The sequence below is a fragment of the Macadamia integrifolia genome, unplaced genomic scaffold (genome assembly GCF_013358625.1).
Source record: "Macadamia integrifolia cultivar HAES 741 unplaced genomic scaffold, SCU_Mint_v3 scaffold1321, whole genome shotgun sequence".
In the NCBI taxonomy this organism is placed as follows: domain Eukaryota; kingdom Viridiplantae; phylum Streptophyta; class Magnoliopsida; order Proteales; family Proteaceae; genus Macadamia; species Macadamia integrifolia.
The window spans coordinates 85,397-113,272 of record NW_024868159.1 but is presented as its reverse complement, the minus strand read 5'-3'; the positions used below and the strand labels follow the sequence as shown (position 1 = coordinate 113,272).

Sequence of the window (27,876 nt, the reverse complement as noted above, 5' to 3'; positions counted from 1 at the left end):
GATCAGCCTTCATCCTTTATTTATAAACTTTAAATTGATTACAAAATTGGGTCTTGCCTTACATGGAAAGGAAATGAATCCCCTTATAGTTGGATATTATCCTATTTGGAAACTAATTACAACTCGAATCAAATCCCTCCCTTTTATAAAGATTGAAACCCAATACATTAGAATTCCTACTTTCTAAAAGTAAAAACTAAATTAGAAGCTAGCTAGATAATATCTTCCTAACTATTACAAGGAAATATGAAAATGGAAACTACATCAATCAAAGATTTGCTAAAATCTTGCAGCCTAAACTCCTTCATACGAGCTGGCTATGGGGCCCTCGAATCAAGAGGGATTCTTCTTCAAGTCTTCTCCACGCAAGTTGTCTTGGGTTAAACCAATTAAGTACAAAAAACCAAGCCACATTAGACCAGGCTGCCTCCCACAGTAGATGCATCCCACAACATGTTCTGGACTGGTTTTGGGGCCTTGTTCCTGGGATCTACATCACTGGCTCAAAATGGAAAGAGGCCATTTGTGAGGAAATGATGGCTCTTTAGAATTGATCTTCCTAAGGGGAGAGTATCTGTTGGATGTCAATGGGTCTACTTAATTAAGTTCTGATCTGATGGCACTATTGAGAGGTATAAGGCCAGGTTAGGGGCCGAAGGATATAGTCAGGTGTATGAGATTGACTATCAGGAGACATTTGCCTTTGTGGCTAAACACAATTCAATAAGAGTGCTCTAATCATTGGCAGCCAATAAGGATTGGCCAGTGTATCAACTGGATGTAAAGAATGCTTTCCTCTATGGCGACTTGGAAGTGGAAGTATGTATGCACACTCCACTAGGCTTCAAATCTCCCTCAGTTGAAGGGAAAGTGTCTTCTCAAGAAAGCCATATATGAAAGCTTGGTTTGAGAGGTGTAGGTAGACTATTCTAAAGAATGGAAGAGTTGAGCTAACCATACATTGTTTTTTAGGCAAGGTAATGGTACTATCACAACCTTAATTGTTTTTGTGGATGATATTGTGGTGATAGGAGATGACAAGGTTGAGATAAACAAACTAAAGTCTTACCTTGCTCAAGAGTTTGAGACTGAGGACCTTGGTGACTTGAAATATACATCTTGGGGATTGAAGTGTCTTGGTCACGAAAGGGAATAAACATTTGTCAAAGGAAGTTCATGTTGGACTTGTTGAAAGAAACATGATGATGGATTGTAAACCAGTAAATTCTCCTATCGAGCAAAATAACAAGCTAAGAGAAAATTGTGGCCCATCTCTTATTTATATAGGGAAATAATAGAGACTAGTGGGGAAGCTGATCTCTCTCTCTCTCCCTCTTTGACTCGTCCAAATATTACTTATGCGTCTCTATTGTGATAACAAGGCTGCTTTTAGCATAGACCACAATCTTGTGTAGCAATACTGGACAAAGCATATTAAGGTGGACCGGCATTTCATTAAAGTGAAGATTGACTTTGGCTACTCCCTTTGTGAGGACGGTTAATCAAGCGGATCCACCTTCACTAAATGGCTCATGCCTCATCATTTCGCTCTTTTGTGTAAGTTGGGAATGTGTGACATTTATTCTCCAGCTTGAGGAGGAGTGTTAAGAGTTCATGCGTATGGGTACTTTTGGTACGAGTGTTAAGAGTTCATATATGACATTTATGATGACATTTATTCTCTAGCTCGAGGAGTGTTAAGAGTTCATGCATAATGGTACTTTTGGTACGAGTGTTAAGAGTTCATGTATGACATTTATGTTGTATTGTGTTTCTATTTTTTTACCTTTTGACCTCCCTTGGCTATCTTATATTAGCATAGGGGTTCATGATGTAATTTCCCTTAATGATTAAGTGATTCTCTCCCTACAGTTTTCTTCCGCATCATTCTACTGCCACCTCTCTCTTCTCCTCCTTGTCTTCTCTCATCTCCTCGCTAGCCCTCATGTTCTCTTGCAACCTCTAGATTCTAACTAAGTCATGAGGAAAACTGGCCCTTATTTTCTGTATTTTTTTGAGTAAGCAGAAGCAGTGTGGGCATCAACAGACCTATTGGTGTGCATGCTCATAGGTCAAGGTTGTCAGCAATTTGTTTGAACTCTGATTTATAAATGGGAAACCATTGTCTAACATGTGGAAGAATGATATGGCAAATCTGTTTGTTGGATATCCAGGGAATTGCTTAGCTTGGCCACATGTCAAACTTCAGCCTCGTAGTATCATTTACCCTTTCATCTAATGCCATACCCTCCCGTGTATATTCATGCACCCCATCGTAGTTCTATGTTAGAATTAGATTTTAACCATGGGTTGATTCGGCCGTGTGGAAGAATGATGTGGCAAACCTGACTGTTGAATATCTAGGGAATTTCTAAGCTTGGTCACAGGTCAAATTTCAGCCTTAAATAATCATTTACCCTCCCATGTATATTCATGCACCCCATCATAGTCCTATGCACCCTCTGGTAGTCCTGAATTCCTTTTTGCATGTGGCAAACTTTGATCAGGTTGAAACTTAACGTGTGAATAGGGGACCTTGGGATCCATGTGTCTACAAACTTTCAGCTGCTTCTGAGCTTGCAATGTGTCAGAATAAGGCCATTGTTACAGTCTAATTGCGTAGAGATTTGAGAACTAAAATCAAAGAAGAAGGCAAAGGGATTGGGGAGAAAGGCTTGTGCGATAGATTGCCTGATTATTATTAACAACCTACCGCCAACCACTCTATATATTAAATTTGAAACAATTACATACTTTGAGTATGACTCTAAAGCCTAATCATAATAGGGAACTTACTTAAACTAGGAAACTAACTCCTGCTAACTCACTTAGACTAGGATTCATTCCACGATGGGACACTCCCCTTATCGTGGACTCATATTCCAACACTCCCCCTCAAGTTGGAGTATACATGTATCAATTGAATAGAGCTTCTAAGGAGAATAAAAAATCAAATGCATCATTAGTCTTGTAGACTCCAATGAACAGTGGGAACTTCAATCAACCACCATAAAACCAACAACAAGATCAACTCAGGCACACATCAACATCAGTAGCATTAGTAGATAAGAAATTTCGTATTGAACCATCAGTAGCAAACAAAAATGGACGATAGATAATCATTAACATTTGTAGTACTTGATCTTAAGAGGAGGAGACTCGATCTTCAACGTATGAGAAAGACTCAAATCTCCAAAAGGAAGAATAAAAAATCGCAGAAATTGTAGATGTCATCAATCGCAATCCAAAATGCCATAGCAACAGATAGGTAATGATGACAGATTCTCTCCTATAATTGCGGAACTTGATCTTAGGGGAAGACATGATCTTTGATATAAGGGAAAAACTTGATCTTGAAAGGAAAGAATCAATTCAATCGCACAAGGTGGACAACCAATCTTCAAAAACACCATATCGTGCTTTAAAAAATGTAAATAGTATTCACTAGCAAAAATCTCCAATTGATGAATTGTGCAGAGCCGATAAAATGTGCAGGGCAGAAGTAGATAAAATGTGCAGAGCAAAATCTCCAACCTCCCTCTCACGTGAACAAATAATTCCAATAACCAGCATCCCAAATAAACTCTTAACCAAGAGCATTAAATAAAATAAACTAATGTCTAATCTCCCCCTCACGGCAACAAGGTGACAAACAATCACTAATTACCATGGCTGATGGCATGCCAATACCAATGCCAAGAAACACTGTCAATCATGTGACTTTGGGCCCACCAAAGCAATAAAATGGCACATGTATATGCCCAGTGGCAATTCTGTAATTATTTCATGCAATCCCTCAATTGGGTTTCGTATAGAACTATCCAAGTCCATAATAGGCAATAACATGGGGGTAATGGCAGAACCGTAATTAATCAAAATGCCCAAGAGGATACTTGGTAGGTAAAAAAGGCATTGGGATAGGAAAATGTGTTTTAGTAATAGATTTTGGTTAATATCTCAAGTATCCAAAGATGGGTGGCAATCTGGTAATAAACCAGAATTTTCAAGGACTCACTAGGTAAGTAAAGGGAATTGGATACCGTAGGGACTATAAATATCTCAATGATAAAAAAGGAATAGCATAGTAATTTAGATGAAATCCAATTGTTAGCACAAGCTAAGGCCAAAGGGTAAACTAGGAAGGGGAAAATAATTCAATGGCAATGTGTAAATAAGAGGCTAAAGGAGGGGCACGGGTAAATTCAGAATAACAAAACAAATAAGGTCTTAAAAATGAGTAACGTAAGTTGAGTTGGAAGCAACTAAGTGGTAGGGAGAGGGTAGAATATGGAAAGTTGATTAATAAATTAAATAAAAAGGAAAGAGAGATCTCAATTCTCACGCCACCAGTGAGACAAGGGAGAGCTTCCTCACAAAACCAGCGATAGCATCTTCGAAATGAAGAAATTTCTGGCGGAATTTGAGCTGAAAATAGCCTTTTCTTCGATCAAACAAAACCCTTCAGCCACGATTCACTCTTCTTCCTCCTTGCGTTGAATAGACTATGATGGTAGAGAAGCATCCATGATTCAAACCTGATTTTGGAGCAGTCGTAGTACCACTGGAACAGGGCTGGAGAAAAGCAACAAACCACCAACATACCAGATCCGAAGTGCAATCAGCGAGCCCTTTTCTTCTTCCTACGATAGTCACACAATGGAAACCCCAGCTTCTTCTTAGATTGATCAAAAACTCAATCAGCAGGGTAGCAATAGCAGTCGATAACCTAGGAAAATTGATTATAGCAGCAGCAGCAGGAAGCAAATCGACACTCAACTAAAAGCCAGCAAGTATGACTTTCATACAAAACCCCTCCTTTTTTTTCAGCTGCAGTAATGAAACACAGGTTACTCTAATTTCTTCTTCTTCATGGCTCTGATACCATGTAGAGATTTGAGACCAGAATCAAAGAAGAAGAAAGAATAGTGGCAAAGGGATTGGGGAGAAAGGCTTGTGCGATAGATTGTTTGATGATTATTAACAACCTACCGCCAGCCACTCTCTTTATATTAAATCTGAAACAATTACATACATTGAGTATGACTCTAAAGACATAATATGAGGAGGACTCTAAAGCCTAATCGTAATAGGAAACTAACTCGTACTAACTCACTTAGACTAGGACTCATTCCACGATGGGGACACCCGCCCTATCGTGGACTCATATTCCAACAAATTGTAAACAACGTGGTTACGCATAGCACAACCCTTCATAAATTTGTTGGGATATGGTTTCATGGTATTTAATTGAGGCTGCATGGACATGTACTTGGGTTTCAGTGTCTGACATGGCACTTTCTGCAAAAATTATTTCCTATGTGGAAAACATTAATTTGGGTGTCTGGCATGGTCACTTGATACAGGTCATATGACAAAGCAGAACTTTGCAAAAGGGATTGTCTTTGTTACATAATCTTTATTAAGTCAGTTGGTCCAAAAATTAAGATTCTTTTTCTAACCATTAGTTGCGCATTTTAGAGGAATCACATCAATTTTAAATGCCTTCCTTTTTTCCTTAAACTTTTAATTAAAAATAGATCTTTTTCTCTGCCTTTTGAAGTTTCTGTGCTAAATTGATTGGCATTTAATCTTCATATCACTTGTATTGTCAGCATATTTCTTCCTGACTTGTTCTTTCAACCATTTTTGTGCTCTGAAGATCCTGCATTCAATCCAACAAAGTCAACTGGGCAGGGTACTACATTGGATCCTTTACAATTTGGTGCTTTTACTAAGGTAGGTCTAACTCTTTTCCTTTAAGCTTCTGTGAATGTGTTCTAGTACCATGTGAGTATTTGCCTATTTGTTTAATCCAGTGCTTGCATTCTTCTGATTTCTCTTTTTTCTCGAAAACAGTCTCTCGTTTCCTCCGACACAACCCCACTTGCTGCTAGAGCTGTGCCTCAGAGGTTTCATTCACAAAAGGGACAGCCTAATTTGGGTTCTGTATCTAGTGGTCATTTTGAGAACTGGGGAGAGTCCGCAATGGCGGATGCCAGTCCGAGGACTGATACTTCAACAGATGTGGATACTGATGATAAGAATCAAATGGTGAATTTTCTAATTTTCACATTTCTATATGCCAATTACAATATTTTGCATCTCCACATCTACATGATTATTCCAATATCCAAATGTTGAGCTGCAAGTCTTCTAATTGCCTTCTCCATGTATATCCACGTCATCCCTTGTTTCCAGCATATTAGACCAATTTTCATACTGTCTTTACGTTTTTTTTTTTATTGTATAGAAATTGTACTGGTGGCAGTACAGCTAATAAATGAACTAAAATCAAGTTATACTAGTGCAGATTGAAGGTCAGTCTAATGCTCTAGCTTCTGATTCAAGTGACAAGTCGAAGGAGAAAGCAGGGGATCAGAAGGTAGCTTGAACAGGTTTTGTGTGGATATTAACTAGGACCCATTTAATGGTATTTGGTGATTTATTATTTGTTTTATATTTTCCAGACACTTCGGAGGCTAGCTCAGAATCGTGAAGCTGCAAGAAAAAGTCGGCTGAGGAAGAAAGTAAGTTCTATCTATTTCTTCCCATCCTATCAGCTTCATTTGCTTGTAATGTTTATAACATGAGATATGGGTTGCAAATGTTACATGTGGGTTAAGTAGTAAGCATAGTGGTGAAGAACCCTTAGGGAAGAAAGGGGAAATCAGAGTAGAGAGGGGGAAAGAGGAGAATCACACATTTCACTAGTGCATAAACTCAACATATTCATTCAATAATCAAAATCACTCTAAGTCTTCAATCGATTACAGCCAACATATAGGAAAATAGGAACATGAAATTAGAAACTTAACCGAATTGGAAACTAGCCTAAGCTAGGAAACAACTATAAAAAAAGAAACCAAAGCAAGGAAATAAATCCTACTCCTACGTTCAAGTTTGGAAAATAAAAGCATGAAATAAAATACTAAGTAAATTACTAATTTTATTTCCAACCCTTGTTGGACCAAAACCTCGGGCTGGACCGGTTCTTCGTGGCTCTTGGCTTCCAAAGCCGGTCCATGCTGGTCCAACCAGGTAAGGGCAGTCAATTTTATTTCCAACCCTTGTTGGACCAAAACCTCGGGCTGGACCGGTTCTTCGTGGCTCTTGGCTTCCAAAGCCGGTCATGCTGGTCCACCCAGGTAAGGGCAGCCGTATCTGCATCAACTCTCCTCCTCTGAAAAGAACTTGACTCTGTCGAGTTAGGGAAAGGACCGAGGAGACCGTCTGAAGGAATACGCTGAATGAGAAACGATCCCACCATCTTTTTGAGCTTAATTTTAGGGAGATCTTTGGCAGGGTGAAATTTCATAGTCTTGTTGGCATGCTTGAAGGCATAGGTATTGGCATAGCCACAATGCTGTACTTTCTTATCAAACAACCAAGGTCGACCAAGAAGGATATGGCACTCCTTCAGAGGGAGGACATTACATTGGACTGTATCCTTAAATCCACCAATAGAATTTGTGACCAAACACTTATCTGTGATTTTGAGATTAGTGTTGTTCACCCAAGCGACCTTGTAAGAATTAGGATGTGGTTCTGTGTTCAATCCCAGCTTACGAACAGCGTCTTCAGAGACAACATTAGTGTAACTGCCTCCATCAATGACCAAGGTTAGCAACTGGTCATTGCACTTCACACGAGTCTGAAAAATACTACTGCGGCGCCAATCTTCATTTTCAGTGGCCTTCTGAGTGATCAACACATGACGAATGACATAAAAAGGATGTTGGTCGTCACTGGGAGTCATTGACTTCACCTGTTGCACGCTCTTCTCTTAAATCAACTATGTCAGAACCAAGTTGCTCTTCGAGAATATATGGTATAGGAGAATTCTTATCAATAAAAGCAACCAAACGGCTGGGACATTGAGCACTGATATGTCCAAATCCATGGCATGAGTAGCACCGAACTGTAAATTTTGAAGAATCAGAAGGTTTATCTGAACCACGCCGAGGGGGTGAGTATGAGCGAGGAGACCGTGAAGATGACATTTCAGAAACATGTCGAGGTGGAGAAAACGGCCGACTAGGTCGTGAAGAGGCCATAGATGTAGCACTAGCCTGTGGTTTGCTAGATGACCTCTCGTGGGTAGGAGACTGTTGCAGAACGGAACTAGTACCTCGAGAAAAAGTATCTGCAAAATTTCTCCGATTGTATGGGCGTTTCAGATTTTCCTCAACCTGATATGCTACTTGTACGTCGCCTTCCATGGTAGGCAATCGACTAGATGCAATGGCAGCACTAAGTTGAGGGTGCAAACCATTGCGAAATTGTGCCACTAATACTTCTTCATCCCACTCAAAGTCAGAACGAGTGGCCAAATAATAAAATCTAGCAACATACTCTTTAACGGTCAAATTCTCTTGTTTCAACTGTGCAAACTTGAGATGCATGCATTGCTTGTAATTAGAAGGTAAGAATCGCCGATTTATGACTTCATACATTTCAGCCCAAGTAGTGACCAAACCAATGCCTCGGGTTCGGTTTTGTTGTTGTTGCTTGATCCACCAGACTCGAGCCGTGCCTTTCAGTTTGGCCTCTGCAAATAGGATCTTTCGAGCCTCAGTCCACCCATACCATCTGAAGAATGTATCTAAGCTGTGAATCCAGTCAAGGTACAATTCTGGATTATTGTCTCCATAAAAATCAAGGACATCCAATTTTGCTGCTCTTTCTGCTCCATCATTATGTCTACCAGTCCCATATGGTGGTGGAGGTGGTGGTGGTGGTGGTGGTGGTGGTGGTGTATGATGTGGTGGTTGTGGTGGTGGTGGTAGTGTTACTGACGGATCCTGTGGAGTGGTGTTGGAAGAATCCCCAGATTAAATGACTCTTTCCTTTATTTGCTGCCACCAAACGATCTATAGAAACTTGCATGGATCCCATGGAAACTTGCATAGATTCCACCATTGTTTTTAAGGACGTGACCATGTTAGTGAAAGCATCAAATTTTGTATCAGTTTCTCCTTTATAAGAATTCAGCTGTTGAACAACTTCACTATTGGCAACTATGGTGATGATTAACAAAATAACACTCAAGAATATATGGTAGAATAGGAAATTACTTTTTTTTTTTGTTGGGACGGGCAGAATTGCATTTACTTGAGATTCAATTAAACCACAAAGGATATCAAGTGTGGGGCAAGGGTCTAATTGGAAACAAGGACAAATATGGGGTGAAAAGGATTAAAGATAATGGAGGGGGGTATTTCAGGGAATAAAAGATAATAAAAGAAAAAAGGGGACAAAAAGGAGAAATCGTGGATGGATTTTACCGACGAAGGAGATGGAAGCCAGGGAGGGTGGTTCTGCTAGCTGCTCTGTCCAACCAGGGGAGACGATGCCAAGAACTGAGGTGCAAGGCAAAACTAGGAGGTAACCATGGGGATTCCACGACTGGCAGTGAAGTTTCAACCCAGCAATGGAGTTGTGACAAATCAGGTATGTCTTTCTTTCTCTCTTCTATTTTCTGCTTTCTCTTCTTTTGTTCTTCTTGCTCTTCTTCTTCTGTCTTCCTTTTTTGTTCTCAGTTTCTGTAAGAACGAAACAGAGAAAGGGGGAAGAGGAAAAGCAAGATGGAAAAGAAGAAGGGGAATGTGGATCTTCGGCTCTGATACCAAGTTGGTGAAGAACCCTTAGGGAAGAAAGGGAAAATCAGAGTAGAGAGGGGGAAAGAGGAGAATCACACACTTCACTAGTGCACAAACTCAACATATTCATTCAATAATCAAAATCACTCTAAGTCTTCAATCGATTACAGCCAATATATAGGAAAATAGGAACATGAAATTAGAAACTTAACCGAATTGGAAACTAGCCTAAATTAGGAAACAACTATAAAAAAGGAAACCAAAGCAAGGAAATAAATCCTACTCCTACGTTCAAGTTTGGAAAATAAAAGCATGAAATAAAATACTAAGTAAACTACTAATTTTATTTCCAACCCTTGTTGGACCAAAACCCCTGGCTGCACCGGTTCTTCGTGGCTCTTGGCTTCCAAAGCCGGTCATGCTGGTCCAACTAGGTAAGGGCAGCCGTATCTGCATCATATAGTTGTCACGGCGCCTAGGCGGACCCAAGGCATTGGAAGGGGGCCTAGATGCAAGGCGATCAAGGCATCCAAAATGCCTGCCTTTGTGACCAAGACTCCTGGACGCCTTGGTGTCACCTTGATAGCTATCTAGTAAGCGTATTAGCATAGGGACATTGGGAATTAACCACTATGAGAGCTTATCTGTTCTCGAATATATTTTGGGAATTTGCTTTTATCTAGTTGTTCTTACAAATTTGATCCATCAAGTAGTTCTGTTATTAGCCATATATATTACAGAGGAATGTGCTGGATTGATTTGTGCCATCAGGTTTATTTTAGAACAGGTCTGTATGGCAAATAAATGTTCTCATATGAGCTTATGTGCAATCTAATCCATTGAACCCCTTTATTAAATTGTCTAGACAAAATTAGGCATCTGTATCATTATGCATGAAATTCTCTCTGCCAGCCAAAATGATTAATATCCGTAAGTATCTGGATAAGAAATTCTAGGGGTGTCAATTCCAAGCCCGCATCGGTAGGCCCAACCGAGCTTGACACGTTTATGGCCTGACTTGGACTGCCCCGATTAATAAACGTGTCGGGCCTAAGCCTGGCCTGTTTATAAATAGGTAGTACACGGTGCAAGGGGTAAGCCCGATGGGTCTCCCGACCGGCCCGGCCCGTTTACAAGCCCGACTCAGACCGACACGTTGAGCCCGACTGTTTATATAGGTTTTTTGATTATTTTGGGATAGAATAGGGTATATATTGATATTTTTATCAATTATTGACTGTAATTAAGTGTAATATCTTTTCAAAATTGTTGATAATTTAGCCAAACAAATTAAAGTATCTTAAATCTAAGAAAAGTAAAGACCGTTTAAGGCTTTATTGGTACAGTACCCCGTTTAAGGCCCGATTATAGCCCAATTAGTAGAAACCTGATTAAAGCTCGGAACTTGACCGAGCCCGACACGATACCGACTGAGACCGACTCATTCCTTTAATAGGTAGGTCATGGTCTGAGGACATAGGCCCGCTAGGCTCGACTAGGCCCGAGCGATTGACACCCCTAAGAAATTCCTTTTTTCGTTTCTATGTTTTACCATTTTGGGTGCTCAATGCTACCGTTAAAGCTATTTCTTCGTGGGAGTTCTCCTTTGTGGGGATCACTTTTTAGACTTCCTGGATTGCTGAAGGTCCATATGGCTTACGTTATGCAAAATTGCAAGTTTATTACTTCTGTAGGATAGTTCGATGTACCTTCTAATGTTCTTTGGTATGAGTTCACAATTTATTTAGGGGAGGGTACTTCTTGAACAATTCAGATAAGTTGTAAATGAGCCAAGCTGAGCACGGATCTAGCCAGCTTGTTCAGGGTCTTGATGTGTATGAGGTGCTAAGCTCAAGGTTGTTTTGCAAAATTTTGGTCAATGCAACTTTTCTATGGGATTCCCTTGCAAATTCTCACATTGACAGGTCATTTGCAGCTCAACTGTAGAGTTTAACAACAGGTGTAAACAAAAAACATGGCATAGAGTCCAAGACATCCTTGTTCCTATGAAAAATATTTGTTATGCAGCATATTATTTTGTTTTTTTCTGTTATATATTGTTTTTAGACTAGACCGAATCATCTAAGCAAGAGAGGAAAAGCACTGGTTTAGTAGTTATGTGGGCCTCAAGGATCCAGATTTGCAGGCCCCAAGACTCAAGTGTCATCTCCTCCATTTTGCATTACAGGAATTCCTTATTAAAACAGATATGAGCTCTCAAGTACCTAGTTTTCATTCATTTTAATATTTTCTCGCTATTTGATGGTCTCCCCATCAAGGGATCTATTTCCATCCATTTGATTAAGCTATGAAATGCTATTGTATTTTCATTCATCACTTTCATTGACTATCACATTTTCTTTAAGGCATATGTCCAACAATTAGAGAGTAGCAGACTGAAGCTGACTCAACTTGAGCAGGAGCTTCAGAGAGCTCGTCAGCAGGTCTGTATCTATAAGACCATTTGTTCTCTCACTTATGTTACTGACGTATGTACCCCTCATAGTTTATTTGCCTTGCATTTTACCCTCCATATTTCTTTTTCCGTAGGGAATTTTTATTTCAAGTTCTGGAGACCAATCTCATTCCATGAGTGGAAATGGTAATGTCACTTCCTTCTATCTCTCGTCTCTCCTTCTAGTAAGGTCCTCAGTTATGAGAAAGTCTCCACTGATTTTACATGTTAGAAATAATTTTTACTTTGTTACTCTCTTAAAGTACTTAGTAGGGAGAGTTCCTTTGTTCTCAGTAGCATGTTTTACTTTTTTGTGAGTGATCTATGGAATAATGGATGCAGATTTTGTGGACCTGATGTAGGTGCCGGGTGCTGAATGTTATTAATTTTTTAATTACCTATCGGATCTAACTTCCGGTTTGCATGTTGGATTATCTCTCTTTATTTCCCCCACTCTTCCCATCCCTTTTTTTTATTTAATAATTTTTGTTCAGTTGGTGTTGGGGCTTAGTAGAATTTACGAGAAGCCAGTGAACATCTTAATAAATGGATGGGGGAAATTGGCTCATGATAAAACAAACTGGTCATTGAGAGCTGACAGCAACTACCCAACAAAACTGGAGGGAAAATGCTCCCCATTATATTAAGAAAATGTTGGAGAATGTTCAAATTGTGCAAATTGCACTCTTGAGACAAAAAAGAAGAGAAAAGAAAAAGATATATCCTCTCTAATGATCCTTGTAAAAACACCATGGAGAAGATTCCTTTTAAAACCATAGTTGCCTCCTAAGCGACTTGCTGGTGTCACCTTAAATTTTGCCCTCCTCGACCCGCTTGGTTCTCCTAGGCACTGTGACAACTATGTTTTAAACTATTGAAGCTTGTTGAAACTGCCAATCCATCCAAAACGATAAAAAATCTTCGATGTGACAGTTGTGACTTGACCACCTCATTTCCTACAACCCACCAAAACAAAAAACAGCAACAGCAACAGCAGACAGCGAACAAGGCCATCAACCAACACAGTTGCACACAGAAAACATTCAGTAACTTCACGAATGAAATCCAATCCAAGTTTTTCCATTTCAACTGCTTTCTAACCTCATTAGGTTGTTCAGCAAGTGCCTCCTTGAAAGGGGATTCCACCTAATAGCGATCTCTAAGTTAAAACATCTGAAAAAATTACCATCTGTTTCCCTCAAGCAGGAAGACGATATTAAAAAATCTACTTTCCTCGATTGCACTCTGAACTACATTTTCCAAAGTGAGATTTATTATCTTTATCACCTCATGGAGGATGCCATGGTCAGGCTGTCCTGTTCTCAAAGAAAGTGCACCATTTTTCTCAGAAAACTCAGCTGCAGCCAGTGTATCAAGTAGTGATACTAGGGGTGTCAAATTTCAGCCCAAACCGGTTCAACTGAAACCATAGTTGTCAAGGGACCTAAGGCGGTGTAGGGGTGCCTAAGCACTTAGGTGACAAGTTGCACGCCTAAGCAACCAAGGTGTCCAAATGTTGTTTTTTTTAAATCAACATAGATAGAACTAGAAGACAACAAAATTGAAGAAGCAAGCTATTGAAAGTTTGAAACAATCAAAACATACATTGGATTTATCATATTCTTGGAAATGATCATTGTCTTGGTGTATACCGAGTCTCACATTTGGTTTATATTATTCTTGGAAAATATGATCTTACCTATAAGTAATTAAACTGTTTTCGATTTAGAGAAATGTTCTTGTTCCATAATAAGTTTGACTAGTCAAATGATTTTATTTTTATATGAGATTTTTTTTTTTCGGTATTTGGTTAGAGAACAAAACCAGCTTTCCAACAAATCCTTGGTTGCTTAAATCTGATTTGTATTGATGGAATTATGTTTCAGTCAAACCTTATTTGGTGTGTGCCATGATGTTTAAAGTCGCCTTGAATGGAAACAAATTTTTAGACATCAAAGCTAAAGATTAGTTTTCTGCTCTTTTGTCTCTTAGTGGGTTCCATCACAGTAAGATTTATGAAAATTTTTGATTCGAGAGAAAACCTAGCATTTGAAAAGGTTGAAAGTCGCCCTTAAAACAAAAAAAATCAGTGTTTTGGTTCTCGAACTGGGGATTGAATTCTTAACTATTTTTATTAGATTCATTGTTTGGGGGGGGGGTTGTGTCTGCTTATTTATGAATAATATCTTAAGTAAACCATTTAGTGGGTGAACTTGTGGCGCAATGGTTAAGTTGCACTATTGCGCAACATGTTGGTCATAGGTTCAAAACTTGGAAACAACCTCTCCTGCAAAGTAGGGGTAAGGCTGCCTTCATTTGCCCCTTCCAGACCTTGCAGTAGTGGAAGCCTCGTGCACTGGGTTGCTTATATATATTTTATATATCTTTACTAAACCATTTGCTTAAATGATGATTGGCGTGCATAAGTGCCAAACCTGGTTCGATACCAATAGAAACATAATAAATGGAATAAAATTCAACTAATGCCTTGCATTAAGGCAATAGTTGCCTAGACCCCCAAAAAACCCGCCTAGAAGCCAAGGTGGTGAGATGAAAACTATGACTGAAACCAACCTGTTTAGCCTAGACCGAACCCATCTGAACTCTTATCGGGCTGGCTTCAGTCTAGGATTTACAAAATGGTAGAAACGGAATTGATTGGACTGGTCATGGCAAGTAGAAAATCGAACCAAATTGGATAAACCGGCAACCTGAGAGAAAAAAATAGTATATTTATTTTTTATTTTCTTCATACATATATGGAAAGAAAAAAAAACGAAGCCGAATGGGCCAACCCAATATAAACCTGAAACCAATCATTTTCTTATCGGTCTGGCTTCGGTTTGGCCCAGTTGAGACCAAAGACCGGTTCATCCCGACTGAAGTCAGAACAAAATGATCGATTAGCACCCCTAATTGATATGTATCAGGCGTATTTGCCCGGTATGTATTGTATATGGGACCTACCATTACGATACACAACGATTTGAAGAAAAAAAAAAGCATATGCTGAATGTCTCAACAAAACGTACCAATTTTTTTATCTACAACGACCTGAAGAACTTTCCGAATATGGCAACCTCTTGCCGGAGATTTTCTTCCAATGGATAGAGGAGGCTGGTTGAGTTGCTGTAGCTGTGGTACTCCCACCACTTGCTACCAAGATTGTTCTTAGGGGAATATTCTAGTGAGTTTTAGTGGTGGCGCTAAGGGGGTGTAGTTGTCGCGGCTCATTGGAAGGAGCAGCAGCAGCCACTGCCACCGCCACGAAAGAAAAGAAGAGCAAGAAGAGAAGAACTCACCTGCACAACAACGGAAGCATTTTTGGAACCCGGCAATAGCTGTCGAGGGTTTCTCCACCGACTGTACCTCCCCTCTTTCCTCGTTTATAGCTAGGTAAATTTTACTGCTCTGTGCCACCATTGGAATTTTCCATGCACTACCACTCAATGGGCCACATGGAAGGATTATTTGGAATATCCAACCTTTGAATGGGAAGGGCATGTTCTAGATTGGCTACACCAATTTTCACAGCAAAACTTTGATTTTATCACTCATGTATTTGCATCTTTTCCTTGTGTTAACCATTTATTTCTTTTTTTAAATGTAATAAATCTTCAAAGCTTTATACCACCACATGGCCAACACTGATTGAGTTCAAAATGAATAGTAATCAGGGTATCATGGGGTTTACTTGTACACAAAATTTGGGCTTATATTGATCTGCCATGTCCAAATATTTGGTCCAACCACCTAACATCCTATGGTTAGACCTAATTACTACTTATTTATGGTGTATTTATCTTCGAAATAGTATTTTATGTGTATCTTAAGCATATTCATGCGTTTGTTAAGCGTTTTCATGAGTATCTTGGTCTTGTATCGTCTCTCTAATAATGTCTCCGAGACATCTCTAAAATTTGCCCTCCTTATACATTGACTGATACTGATACTGATACTTGATACCTTGGCTGCAACTGCCTTATTTCCTACTATGAATTCCTTTGAACAACACAATTGTTACATGCATTCTTCAAAATTCTGTTGATTGCAAAAGCAGTCAGATGCCATAAAACTCTTTGACACCCTAAGGCTAGACTTTTTCATGATTGCACTATAGGTAATTGTTGAGATGACCGTAGTTAGTTTTATTTTTACCATGATTAAGTTTTATTATTTACTATTTACTATAGTAAGTCTTGTAGATAGGGAGACTTAGTTAGCCTTAAGTCTTGTAGATAGGGGCACTTAGTCAGCGTTACCCTACTTTCCTTATTTGATTTATTGTAATTTTATAAATAAGAAAGATTACTGACAAGTCGAATCATTACCTAATCTCTGATTCTCAACTTGGTATCAGAGCTAAAAACCTTAAAAATCTTTTTCTTCTTTTTTGGTTTTCTTCCCCGCCCTTGGGGGCCATTGCCTCCTAATCTAGTATGGTAGACTAAACCCTGTTCCATTCAAACTTAACCCCTAACCCACTACGCCTTCTCATCGCGCCCGCTTCCTCCTTCGTCACAAAGTCACTGCCTGCGCCTGCCCACGCCTCGTCGTCGTCGTCTCTTGCTGTTCCCTGTTGCTGCCTCCTGCTTGCTCTCTTTGCTGCATATCGCTACCAGCGCTTGTCGCTGCCTACATCTGCTCGTTGCCTGCACCTGTGCCTGCTTGCACTTGCTGCCATCAACGCCTTTTGCCAACGCCCCTTCACGCCTGACTACGAAGTCCACGTGTACCTCTCTCTGAGCCATGACTACATTAAGTGATGATGCTAAGGTTGTTGCTGCCTCCTCTGAGGCCTCTGATGGTCACCATTCAAGCAATCAATTCACTCTTCATGCTGGACCAATCAAACTTAATGGTCAGAACTACCTCACGTGGTCTCGTGCCTGCCTCGTTACTATCCGTGGGAACTTCTCTGGTTTTCTCACTGGAGACGCTTAACCGATTGATCCATCCGGCTCTAACACCTAGTTAGCCAATGATGCCATTGTTATGTTCTTTCTAATCAACTCTATGGAGCTTGCTATCAACCCAAGCCTTGTCCTGTTTAACTCTGCTAAGGATCTCTGGGATGTAGTAAGGCGAACCTATTCTCATAGGGGGAACTATGCTCAAGTCTATGAGATTCATTGTACGTTGTCTCTCTCAGCTTATTATTCCATCTTATGCAGCCTATGGCAACTGTTGGATTTCTATCACCCAGTCCTTATGGCCTGTTCTACAGATACTGGTACACTTCAGAAGGAGCATGACATGGAACGGGTGTATGACTTTTGGACAGGTCTTAATCTTGAATGTGATCAGATTAGGGTACAGATTCTGGGTCGTGAGACTTTTTTGACTCTACTCCAGGGATATAACTTGGTTCTGTTTGAGGATCATCATTGCTCTGTCATGCTACCCTCTACAGTTCTTGTTCGGTTTGCACTATTGACTACTCTGACTGCTGATTCTACCCCTCGGAAAATTGTTCAGTGTGATTATTGTGGTCGCCCTCGCCATACCAGGGAAACATGCTGGAAGCTCCATGGTCGTTCCAAGGGTGGGCGTTATAGCAAAGCTGGAAAACAAGGCCCCTGGGCCCATCTGGCTGAGACTGTTGCCAATGCCTCCACTATTGCACCTTTCTCTCCGGATGAAATGGCTGCCCTCAAGCAACTAATGACACAGGCACTTCTCTTGCTCCTCCTGTGTCCAACTTTGCTCAAACAGGTAGTTTCCTTGTTTCTTCCTCATTCTCCCTTATGGTTACTTGATTCGGGTGCTACCGATCACATGACAAGTAGCTCTGATGTCTTCCATACTTCTATTCCTTGTTCCGGTTGGGATAAGGTACGTGTGGCTGACGGTTCCTTGCCCCCCCCATTTCTGATAAAGGTTTCGTTTCCTATACCTCTAGAATTTCTCTTCCATCTGTGTTGCATGTCCTAAAATTATGTGCTAACCTTATTTCCATCTATCGTTTAACTAAGGAGTTGAATTGTTCTGTTCCCTTTTTTCCTACTCGCTGTTTTTTAGAATCTGGTGATGGGTGCAACGGTTGGGTATGGTCAGGTCTATGATGGGCTCTACTACTAGGATTCTCCACTGGCTGTGCCTCCTCTTGTGGTAGCGCATACTCTTCATTCTGACAGCTTGCTCTCTCAACTCCACCAATGGCACAGTCTTCTGGGACATCACTTTTTTCATATTTTTCGTCTCATGTTTTCTACTTTAGCTAAACATTGTGGTTTCGAACAACTTAAGTGTGCTGTATGAGAGTTTGCTAAACATACACGCACCTCTTACTTTCCTACTGAAAATAATTGATTCCTTTTTTTTATTATTCATTCAGTTTTGTGGGGTCCTTCTCTGACAATTGATAGGAATGGCTTTCGTTGGTTTATTACTTATATTGATAATTGTACTCGTCTGACATGGGTATATCTGTTGCATAATAAGTCTGATATCTTCTTTTGTTTTAAATCTTTCTATGCCATGCTTCGTACCCAGTTTGATGCCACTGTACGAGTCCTCCGTATTGACAATGGCACTGAGTATATAATGTGGAGTTTCAGAAATACCCTGATTCTCAGAGCATTCTCTCCCAAACATCTTATGTTATGACACCTGAACAAAATGAGATCCCGACGTGCAAGAATCATCTCCTTGATGTTGCTCGGGCTCTAATGTTTGCTACCGGTGTTCCTAAATATCTTTGGGGCGATGCTGTTCTTACTGTTGCCCATCTTATTAACCGGGTGCCCTCCAGTGTACTTGATTATAAGCCCCCTATATCTTTTCTTCCTGATCCTACAATTGTTTCTAGTCTTCCTCCTCGGGTATTTGGGTGTCTGTTTTGCCCATAATTCCTCTCCTTCAAGGTCCAAGCTTTGATCGTTGGGCTCTAAAGTGTGTTTTCCTTGGTTACTCGATTTCTCAAAAAGTGTATAAGTGTTATCACCCTCCTACTCGCCGTTTATATGTTACCATGGATGTCACTTTTCATGAGTCTGAGGTGTATTTCACATCACCTTCAGGGGGAGAGTCTTAAGGAAGAGCCTCTTTTTGTTATTGATACGTCTCTTATTTAGGGTATGCCTCCCGTTCAAGGGGAGACATCAGATCAGCCTGTAAGAGATGTGATCACTTACACTCGGAGTTCCAAGGAGCAAGACACCACTGATAATTAGCCATACCCTTCTGAAGTATCTCCATTGGATCCACCAGTATCAGGTAATATTTCTCCCATACTTGATATTGTACATGTTACTTCTTCAGAGCCTCCCATACTTGATATTATACCTTCTGCTCCTATAGTGGACGATCTTCCTATCGCTGTTAGAAAAGGAGTTCGTTCCTATACCAAACATCCCATCTCCAATTTTGTTTCCTATGCATCTTTATCTCCCTCCTGTAGGGCCTTTGTTTCTTTGTTGTCTTCTGTGTCTATTCCACAGGGTTGGAAGAAAGCCATAAATGTCCTAAAGTGGAAAGCTGCAATGGTTGAGGAAATGTTGGAATTACATAAAAATGGTACTTGAAAACTTGTTCTTCCTCAGGGAAAGAAATTAATTGGGTGCAAGTGGGTGTTTACAGTCAAGCATAAGGCTGATGGGACAGTTGAGTGGTACAAGGCACGTTTGGTGGCTAAGCGCTTTACCCAAACCTATAGGATTAATTACTAGGAAATCTTTGCCCCAGTTGTAAAGATGAACTCTATCAGGGCATTGCTATTTGTTGCTATAAATCTGGGATGAAATCTTCAACAATTGGATGTCAAGAATGAGATCTTGAAGAGGGAATTTATATGGATGCTCCTCCTGTATTTGCCACTCCTTCCGATGCCGGACGTGTCTGCAAGTTGAAGAAGTCATTGTACGGCCTCGAGCAGTCTCCTAGGGTATGGTTTGGCCGGTTCATGAAAACTGTGATAAGCTTTGGATATAAACAGAGTCAAGCTGATCACACCTTGTTCACAAAAGCGGAAGGTAACCAAGTCACTGGTTTGATTTTCTATGTTGACGATATTGTGATTACTGGTAACAGTGATGAGGAGATCTCCAACCTTAAGGCCTTACTAGCAGCAGAGTTCGAAAGTAAGGACCTAAGACCCTTTCAGTATTTCCTTGGGATTGAAGTGGCTAGATCTAACAGAGGTATCTTCATTTCTCAAAGGAAGTAAGTTTTGGATCTCCTTAGTGAGATAGGTATGCTTGGGTGCAAGCCTGCGGATCCCCCTATGGATGTCAATCATCAACTGAGCAGTGCGTGGGTGACTCTGTTGATAAAGAGCATTACCAGAGATTTGTTGGCTGTCTGATGTACCTGTCCCACACCAGGCCCGATATTGCTTATGCTGTGGGTATTGTTAGCTGTTTTCTTCATGATCACAGGACACCTCACCTTGATGTTGTGTACTGTATCCTATGATACTTGAAATCCGCTCCTGGAAAGAGTATTTTGTATTCTAATCAGGGGCACTTGAAGATTGAGGCATTTACTGATGTTTACTGGGTTGGATATATTGATGATCGGCGATCTACCTCTGGGTATTGTACTTTTCTTAGAGGGAACCTTATTACTGGGCGTAGCAATAAACAATCCGTGGTATCTCGGTTTAGTGTTGAAGCCGAATATCACGCAATGGCCTAGGGGATTTGTGAGTTGGTTTGGCTTAAGAGCCTACTGAGTGATCTCCAAGTTAATGTTAAAGGTCCTATGTCTCTGTAGTGTGATAACAAGACAACCATCACTATCACCCACAACCTTGTTCAGCATGATTGGACCAAGCATATTGAGATTGATAGACACTTCATCAAAGAGAAGCTTGAACAAGGGTCTGTCTGCATTCCCTTTGTTAGTATTGCAAATCAGTTAGTTGATATGTTTACTAAGGCTGTTCACTGGAAGGCATTTCATCCTCTTGTCTCCAAGTTGGGCATGTATGATATATTTGCACCAACTTGAGGGGGAGTGTTGAGATGACCACAGTTAGTTTTATTTTTACTTTGATTAAGTTTTATTATTTACTATTTACTGTACTAAGTCTTTTAGATAGGAGCGCTTAGTGTTACCCTACTTTCCTTATTTAGCTTAGTATAATCTTCTTATAAATAAGAAAGACCTCTGTCATTACTGACAACTCGAATCATTCCCAAATCTCTGATCCTCAACTGTAATGGTTACACTCTTGTATCACAAGTATGGTTTTAAGTATCGGTACGTATCGTACCGTATAGGCCGATACGTATCTATATCGATCCTTACCAATACGTATCTGTATCAACCCTTACCGATACGTATCTGTATTGACCCTTGCCGATACGATACATGGAATTTTTAAAATCCTTTCGTATCGATATGTATCCTACAATACATACCGATACACACTGATACAATACGATCCACCGATACGTATCGATACTCTATAGAAAAAATAAAATCGAGGTGAAATGTACGTTTTGGTATGTATAAACCGATACATACCGATACAGTACGATTTGTACCGATACAGTGTGCTACGGTCATATAATGGCCAACATAGGTCATTTTTCAGAAAAAAACACAATTTTTTTAGGGGTTTTTGCTCCAAAGTTGCTGCTAGCCATATTTTTCTCTAACTAAAGTGGAAATCAAGATTGAGAACAAGGATTTTACATTTATGGGACAACTAAAAACCTTGAATTCGTAGTGTGATACCCTCAATTTAGTGTTTATGAATAATACATGTTATCAATAGCTTTTTTTAACAATTTTTTATGCAAAAGTTTATAAAAAAATGTTTCCTATCCATTTATGTGCGTATCTTAACGTATCTCTGCGTATCTCTGATACAATACCCTTTGATACGTATCTTAATTTTGGCTGACCGAGACGGAAACCGATACCGATACTTTAATCCTTGATCACAGGCACAGCTAGACTTCATATTCCCACTGAATATTCCATTCCACCCCCTTCTCTTTATGTGCATATCCTCCCTCTTCCCTTCGTTTTGAACTTTGATGAGCAATATTTCACAATGTGCCAACTATGCATATACTGTCCCCCCCACCCACCCACCCACCCAATGCCCTGGGAAAAAAAAGGAAGAGAAGAAAATGATAAAATGCAAGTGGCAAAGAAATACAAAATAAGTTCACATTAAAGGGTTGATTTTCCAGGAAATATTTTCCTGTTGAAAATAGTGGAGCCCTGAAAGGATTAATCAGAAGAGTTGCAAGTTTGTGATGCATTATAGTATTAACTTGAGATCCTTCTTATCTTCTAGGATGTCTGTGAAGAGTTTTATATCTTTCTTTCTTTCTTTAAAAAAAAAAAAAACCTCTTACTGTTTATGTGAAAAAGATACTGGGAAGTGGCAACTGTGCTACTTGCTTGCATTCTACATGTGGGCAAATAATTATTATTTTGGTTATGAGTGGACATTTCTTGTATTTGTTGGTACCTATAATTTTTTTGATATCATTTAATTGTGACGGAGATCATGTTATTTGCTTATTTTATTTTGGGTCACTTAGAAAAGAGACGTCTCCTGTGAAGCAGGGGGTAAGGCTGCGTACATTTGCCCTTTCCAGACCCTGTAGTAGTGGGAGCCTCGTGCTTTGGGTTGCTTTTATAATTTTTTGTTTTGTTTTTGTTTTTTTAATTTTTTAAATTTTTTAGAAAAGAGATGTCATTGATTGGATTCTCTTGCAGGGGCCTTGGCATTTGACATAGAGTATGCACGATGGCTAGAAGAACAAAACAGGCAGATCAATGAGCTGAGGGCAGCTGTTAACTCCCATGCAAGTGACAATGAACTCCGTGTTATTGTAGATGGTGTAATGGCTCACTATGATGACATTTTCAGACATAAGGGCACTGCAGCAAAGGCCGATGTTTTTCACATGCTGTCAGGAATGTGGAAGACACCTGCAGAGAGGTGTTTTCTGTGGATCGGTGGTTTCCGCTCATCCGAACTACTGAAGGTGCGGAGTATTTTAATATTTTGGGCCAGTTTTTATGGAAGAGAGCAATTAATTTCCTTTTAAATGCCAAGTGCTGCTGGTGACTATCAGATTAGAATAATTTGTTCTGTTCTCTTGGGGGGGCTGCACGTTTCCATTGTGTGTGTGTTATTTTTTTTTCCCTCCAGTTTGATGCCTTTTGTAGGTGGTATTTGTGTGGGGTTAGGTTGGGGTGGTGTGTGTGGTTTGGGGAGTGATCATGTGAAAATTTCAAATTGAAGGAAGAGAAATGGATGTTTCATCATCAACAAATGAATGAAAGTGTCTTAGTCTTGCTTACTGACTATGTGGCACCTCCTCGCCTCAAAACTTTCTTTAAGATAAAATTTTTGGCTCATAGGTTTCTGCATCATGAGAAAAAGAAGAAGAAGAAGAAGAAGAAGAAGAAGAACAGAAACAACATATTAGTACTTCCTGAAAGTTGGGTTGAAAAATAGGTTGCCATCGTGCCAGTCTGTTATCCTTTGTGGAAACTACTTGCCATTTCCTTGTGTATCATTGGAAAGAGAGGGATTTTGTGTTCTCTCCGTCTCATAAGGTCTCATTGTTGTACATGTATCATGCCTGTTTGCTTTTGCCTGATTTGCATACTTTGATTTTCCTATTCCCAGTTTCACAGATATATGGGCCATTAAGAGGCTGCCTTAAGATGTAGTTCAGGAAACATTTCCCCTGTAATAAAATTTGTGCATTGCATTATTGCATTAACAGTCTCCTGATCCTGCTCACATCAAAGGTTTGCATTTGTATATTCTGATAGAGCATGTTTATGTAAAATGAACTTTAGCATCAACTACTTATTTCTGTGATTGCGATTTTCATACTATGATCCTTTCTTGGTCTGAAATTTGAATTTCCTTTGAGCATTACTCTTACATATGTTCTCCTTGATGAACCAAACTGGTGCCATTGCAGCTTCTTGCTAATCAATTGGAGCCTTTAACTGAGCAACAATTGGTTGGCATCTGCAACTTGCAAGAGTCATCCCAGCAGGCCGAGGATGCCCTTTCTCAAGGGATGGAAGCATTGCAGCAATCCCTAGCTGAGACATTGGCAAGTGGATCTCTTGGCCCCACTGGGTCATCTGGAAACGTGGCAAACTATATGGGGCAAATGGCTATGGCCATGGGAAAGCTGGGCACCCTTGAGAACTTCCTTCGCCAGGTAATATCTTGTCTTAGTTTTATTTATTGTAAATATGCATTACATTGTCGTTGGGCTCCATTGACAAGCACTTTACGATATGGCTTTAATGGACTACCATTCTCTTATTTGCTATTATTGAAGCGTGCAAATTGTTGATCCCATTTAGTTGGATAAAGCTGAGTTGAGTTGAGTACAAGTGTGCAAATTGCAGGCTGTGTTACCTTCTTATAATCTGTCATTAAATGGGGGTGTAACAGTATCAAGGACTAACGAGCAATCACAGAGGGGAAGAAGAATGAAAGAAGAAGAGAAACTGAGACTGCTAGGGTTCTCAGAATTGTAGTCTAGCAGTCTCCCTTTGATCTTTATTTATATTCAAATTAATTATAATAGGAAAGAAAACGAAAGTTTTGTAACCTATTCTAACCAGGAAACGGAATCATTATCCTAATTAGGAAAGAAATACAGACTAAAACTGACTCAAAACTAACACCAAAGACTAAGCCCCATTGTATGTGACAGCGCACAAGACAAGCTCCATTGTATGGTACATATGCTCCCTTTGTACACCCACAGTACAAAGGGTCCAGAGCACTTTCTTAACAGGGGGGAAAGAACCACACATGATTGGGTGTCCCTTTGAAGACTGATCTGATTAAAAAGTTTGTGCCATATAAGGCAGCACTACTCGCCTCTGCAACTCTGCCATGGTCCAACGATCTAGTGACAGGTACACTTACGTCCCTCTGTTCTTTTTACTTCTTATTTTCTGGGTTTCAGACACAGAGAGAGGGTTGCAGGAATATGAGAGAGAGAGAGAGAGAGAGAGAGAGAGAGAGGTTTCAGGGAGGAGGTGGGAGAGGATGGGATGCAGAGAGGTGTCAGGGAGGTCGGAGAGAAAGGTTTAAAGGAGGAGTTGGGCAAGAGAGGGTTTCAGGGTGAGATGCCAGGTGCTGTGAGATGGAGCTACCGTCTTCATGTTCCCTTCTCTTCATCTTAGACTTTTATTTCTTTTAATACACATGGATGATACAATGTGTGGAGGTACATCTAAATAGTTTGCTATATCTGATCAAAATGCTAGAAAAGACAACAAATTATTATTAAAAAAAAAAAAAAGAAAAAAAAAAAAAATAAAAAAAATAAAAAAAATTGGCACACATACTGAAAAATGGTATAGTTGCCAAGATGGCACGGTGCCTTGACAGCTATGGTTGATTTTCAGATAAGGACCCTATATAGTGATCATCTTTCTTAGTATACTGCAACATGTGGAAGCTATTGAACATATCTTTGTTCATCCATCTGCTTCACAGCATGAATAATTTCTTATCCATAAAGTAATAAATCTCTGTTCACGTTTTCTCTTTATGGTCAGTGGGGACTTAGGCATAGCTTTTAAAGATGGGTATGTGTTCCATCCTCCTCCAGTTATACTGCAACAACTGGAATCCTTGAACATTTGATTTGATTCATCATTTACCATTAATGTCATGTATATCAGATCATCTTTTCTGATGAACCCCTTATGGCCTAATGTGACTTGGGAGGATTGTTAATGGTGCTGTTGTCAAGGTGTGGCCTAGACGGTCAGGTGTTTTAAAAAAAAAGAGGGGCCTTGGGGTAATACAGTCCTTGATTTCAAGTATATGGTTTGCTGGTTTTAAATGTCTCACCTTTAGCATCTAGCTGAACAACTTTTGTCTCTGTGCGTGTGCAATTTTTTTTTTCTGGGGTGGGGGAGCTTTACAGAATATGCTTTATACTGTAATCCATATTAATTATAGGGATTGAGTTGTTTCTGGGAGCCTTTCATTTGCTAGTGTCTCCTGACTCTCTCTCTCCTCCCACAGGGGCAAATATGTCAATTCAGTGAGAAGAGAGAGAGAGAGAGAGGTGCTAGCGTATGCTACACTCCGGGACAGTTCATTTTCCCTTCAGTATAATATACTTGCATGGATGTTATCTATGTGGTGTGCATCATTTTTTGGGGGGAAAGGTTGGGTGGAAGTTGAATCTTGAGTTTATGCTTAACAGAATATGCTTTATCTACTTGTGACCATAGGTTTGACCCCCTTGATGGTTCGCCTAGCTGTTCTGGCCAGTTTCTTTTGGCACCTTGGTCTTAGATGTACTTATTTTTTGACCCCCTCGAATGCCTTGGTTTGCCTAGGGGCCTTGACAACTATGCTTGTGAGTTGGGATAAATATGATATTAAGTTACACTCTGGTCTGGAATGGTGGATGTTACATATGCTTATGAATCATTATTTATTATGGTTAATGATTCTAAGATGGTCAACAGTTGGCTTCAATTTCATGATGATGGGCTTAGAGGTGCATATATCTTGCAAGGCTAGTCTCTGCTTTAGAGGGAATTGATCTTTTCTTGATGATTCTGAAATGCACTCTTATTATAGCTAATGGGTGTAATGAGAAATTCCTTTCCTTTGTTTAGTTCCTTTAAGGGGTTCTCCTCCCTTTGCTTCGGTCATCTTCTTGTTGCAAAAATGTTTTTGTCATCCATAAAAGAAAACTGTGATTGATGTTCGCTGAAAGTTATCTTTTAGTATCTATAATTTGTTATTTATTTGCATATTCTGCTTAACTCAGCAACTGCCCAGGCACCTATGCAATCTGAAGTGTATATTGCCTAGGTTGCCTTGCCCAAGCATTTTAATGACCCCTGTGTGGTCAGCCTGCTTCTTTGCCATGTTTTGGTTTGCTTTCTACCTTTCTCCTTGTTCCCTAGTAAAATGTCTCATTCTTCTTTTTTCTTTTGGGATAACAATTTGAAATTATTTGTTGATATGTAAACAGGCTGACAATCTACGGCAACAAACCCTTCAACAAATGCACCGAATACTAACGACCCGCCAATCAGCGCGTGCACTACTTGCCATACATGATTATTTCTCGCGGCTTCGTGCTCTTAGTTCTCTTTGGCTGGCCCGTCCGCGGGAGTGAAAAAGATGTGTAGCCAATCTAAAATTGTACCAGAAAAGTTAACGGTTCTTAATGGAGGGAGTTGGCGCTGTGAATTTTGGGTTTCAACACGGTCAATACCTGGTTTTGTCATTCAGAAATCGTGATTGGCCTGCTGTTGGACTCTTCTGATATATTGGGAGCCAGTGGTTCCGTGATCTCACCCATTTGCTGTATCTCTCGCCACTCCCAGGTTGTCTTAATTGTCAATTTGATCCCAAGGTGGTGTATGTTTATTCTCATGTTTGGAACAGTAGTGGAAATAATTAGCATGTCTCAGCTTGTTTATTAATGTAATCAATTTGCTTTTACAACCAGTATTGCAGAATTTTTTGTAAAGAGGACATTCAATTTGGCATGTCGTATCACTTGTGGATGTATCTTCTTTGTGATACAGGGTACGCAAAATAAGCGACGGAGGGAAGGAGGACGAGGATGTAATAAACTAAAACATTGAAAAATCTTTGGGGACAACCAAGATGGTGCATGGACATGCATAGGAGAGTATGCCATTGGATGGGATAGTAAATTGATTGCATATGAGGTTGAAATTTTATAGCTTATATAGCTAGTATTTTAGATATCCAATGGTTAGAATTGTCGAAGTCATTTTTTTCATGTGACGGAAGGTATATGTATAACTTGGTTTTGTTGGTGAGTGTTGGTGGTTGGAATCCCTCAATCGATGTTGGGTAAT

The 27,876-nt window shown here is 39.9% G+C and overlaps 1 protein-coding gene across 4 annotated transcripts in view; it reads left to right on the top strand.

Moving 5' to 3' along the window:
• Positions 1-27,537, top strand: part of LOC122063426 (transcription factor TGA2.2-like) — a 43,143-nt gene extending 15,606 nt beyond the window's left edge. For 3 of the 4 annotated variants that reach the window (XM_042627133.1, XM_042627132.1, XM_042627134.1), the window contains 9 exons: positions 5,660-5,736; positions 5,857-6,051; positions 6,311-6,382; positions 6,468-6,527; positions 11,966-12,043; positions 12,150-12,201; positions 22,738-23,009; positions 23,964-24,212; positions 27,015-27,537. In XM_042627133.1, the coding sequence (XP_042483067.1) occupies positions 5,660-5,736; positions 5,857-6,051; positions 6,311-6,382; positions 6,468-6,527; positions 11,966-12,043; positions 12,150-12,201; positions 22,738-23,009; positions 23,964-24,212; positions 27,015-27,161 (1,202 nt within the window). In that variant the 3' untranslated portion in view covers positions 27,162-27,537. Of the gene's footprint in view, positions 1-4,548; positions 4,791-5,659; positions 5,737-5,856; positions 6,052-6,310; positions 6,383-6,467; positions 6,528-11,965; positions 12,044-12,149; positions 12,202-22,737; positions 23,010-23,963; positions 24,213-27,014 lie in introns of those variants that run through there. The other variant, XM_042627135.1, reaches the window with a different exon arrangement.
• The last annotated feature ends 339 nt before the right edge of the window (positions 27,538-27,876 follow it).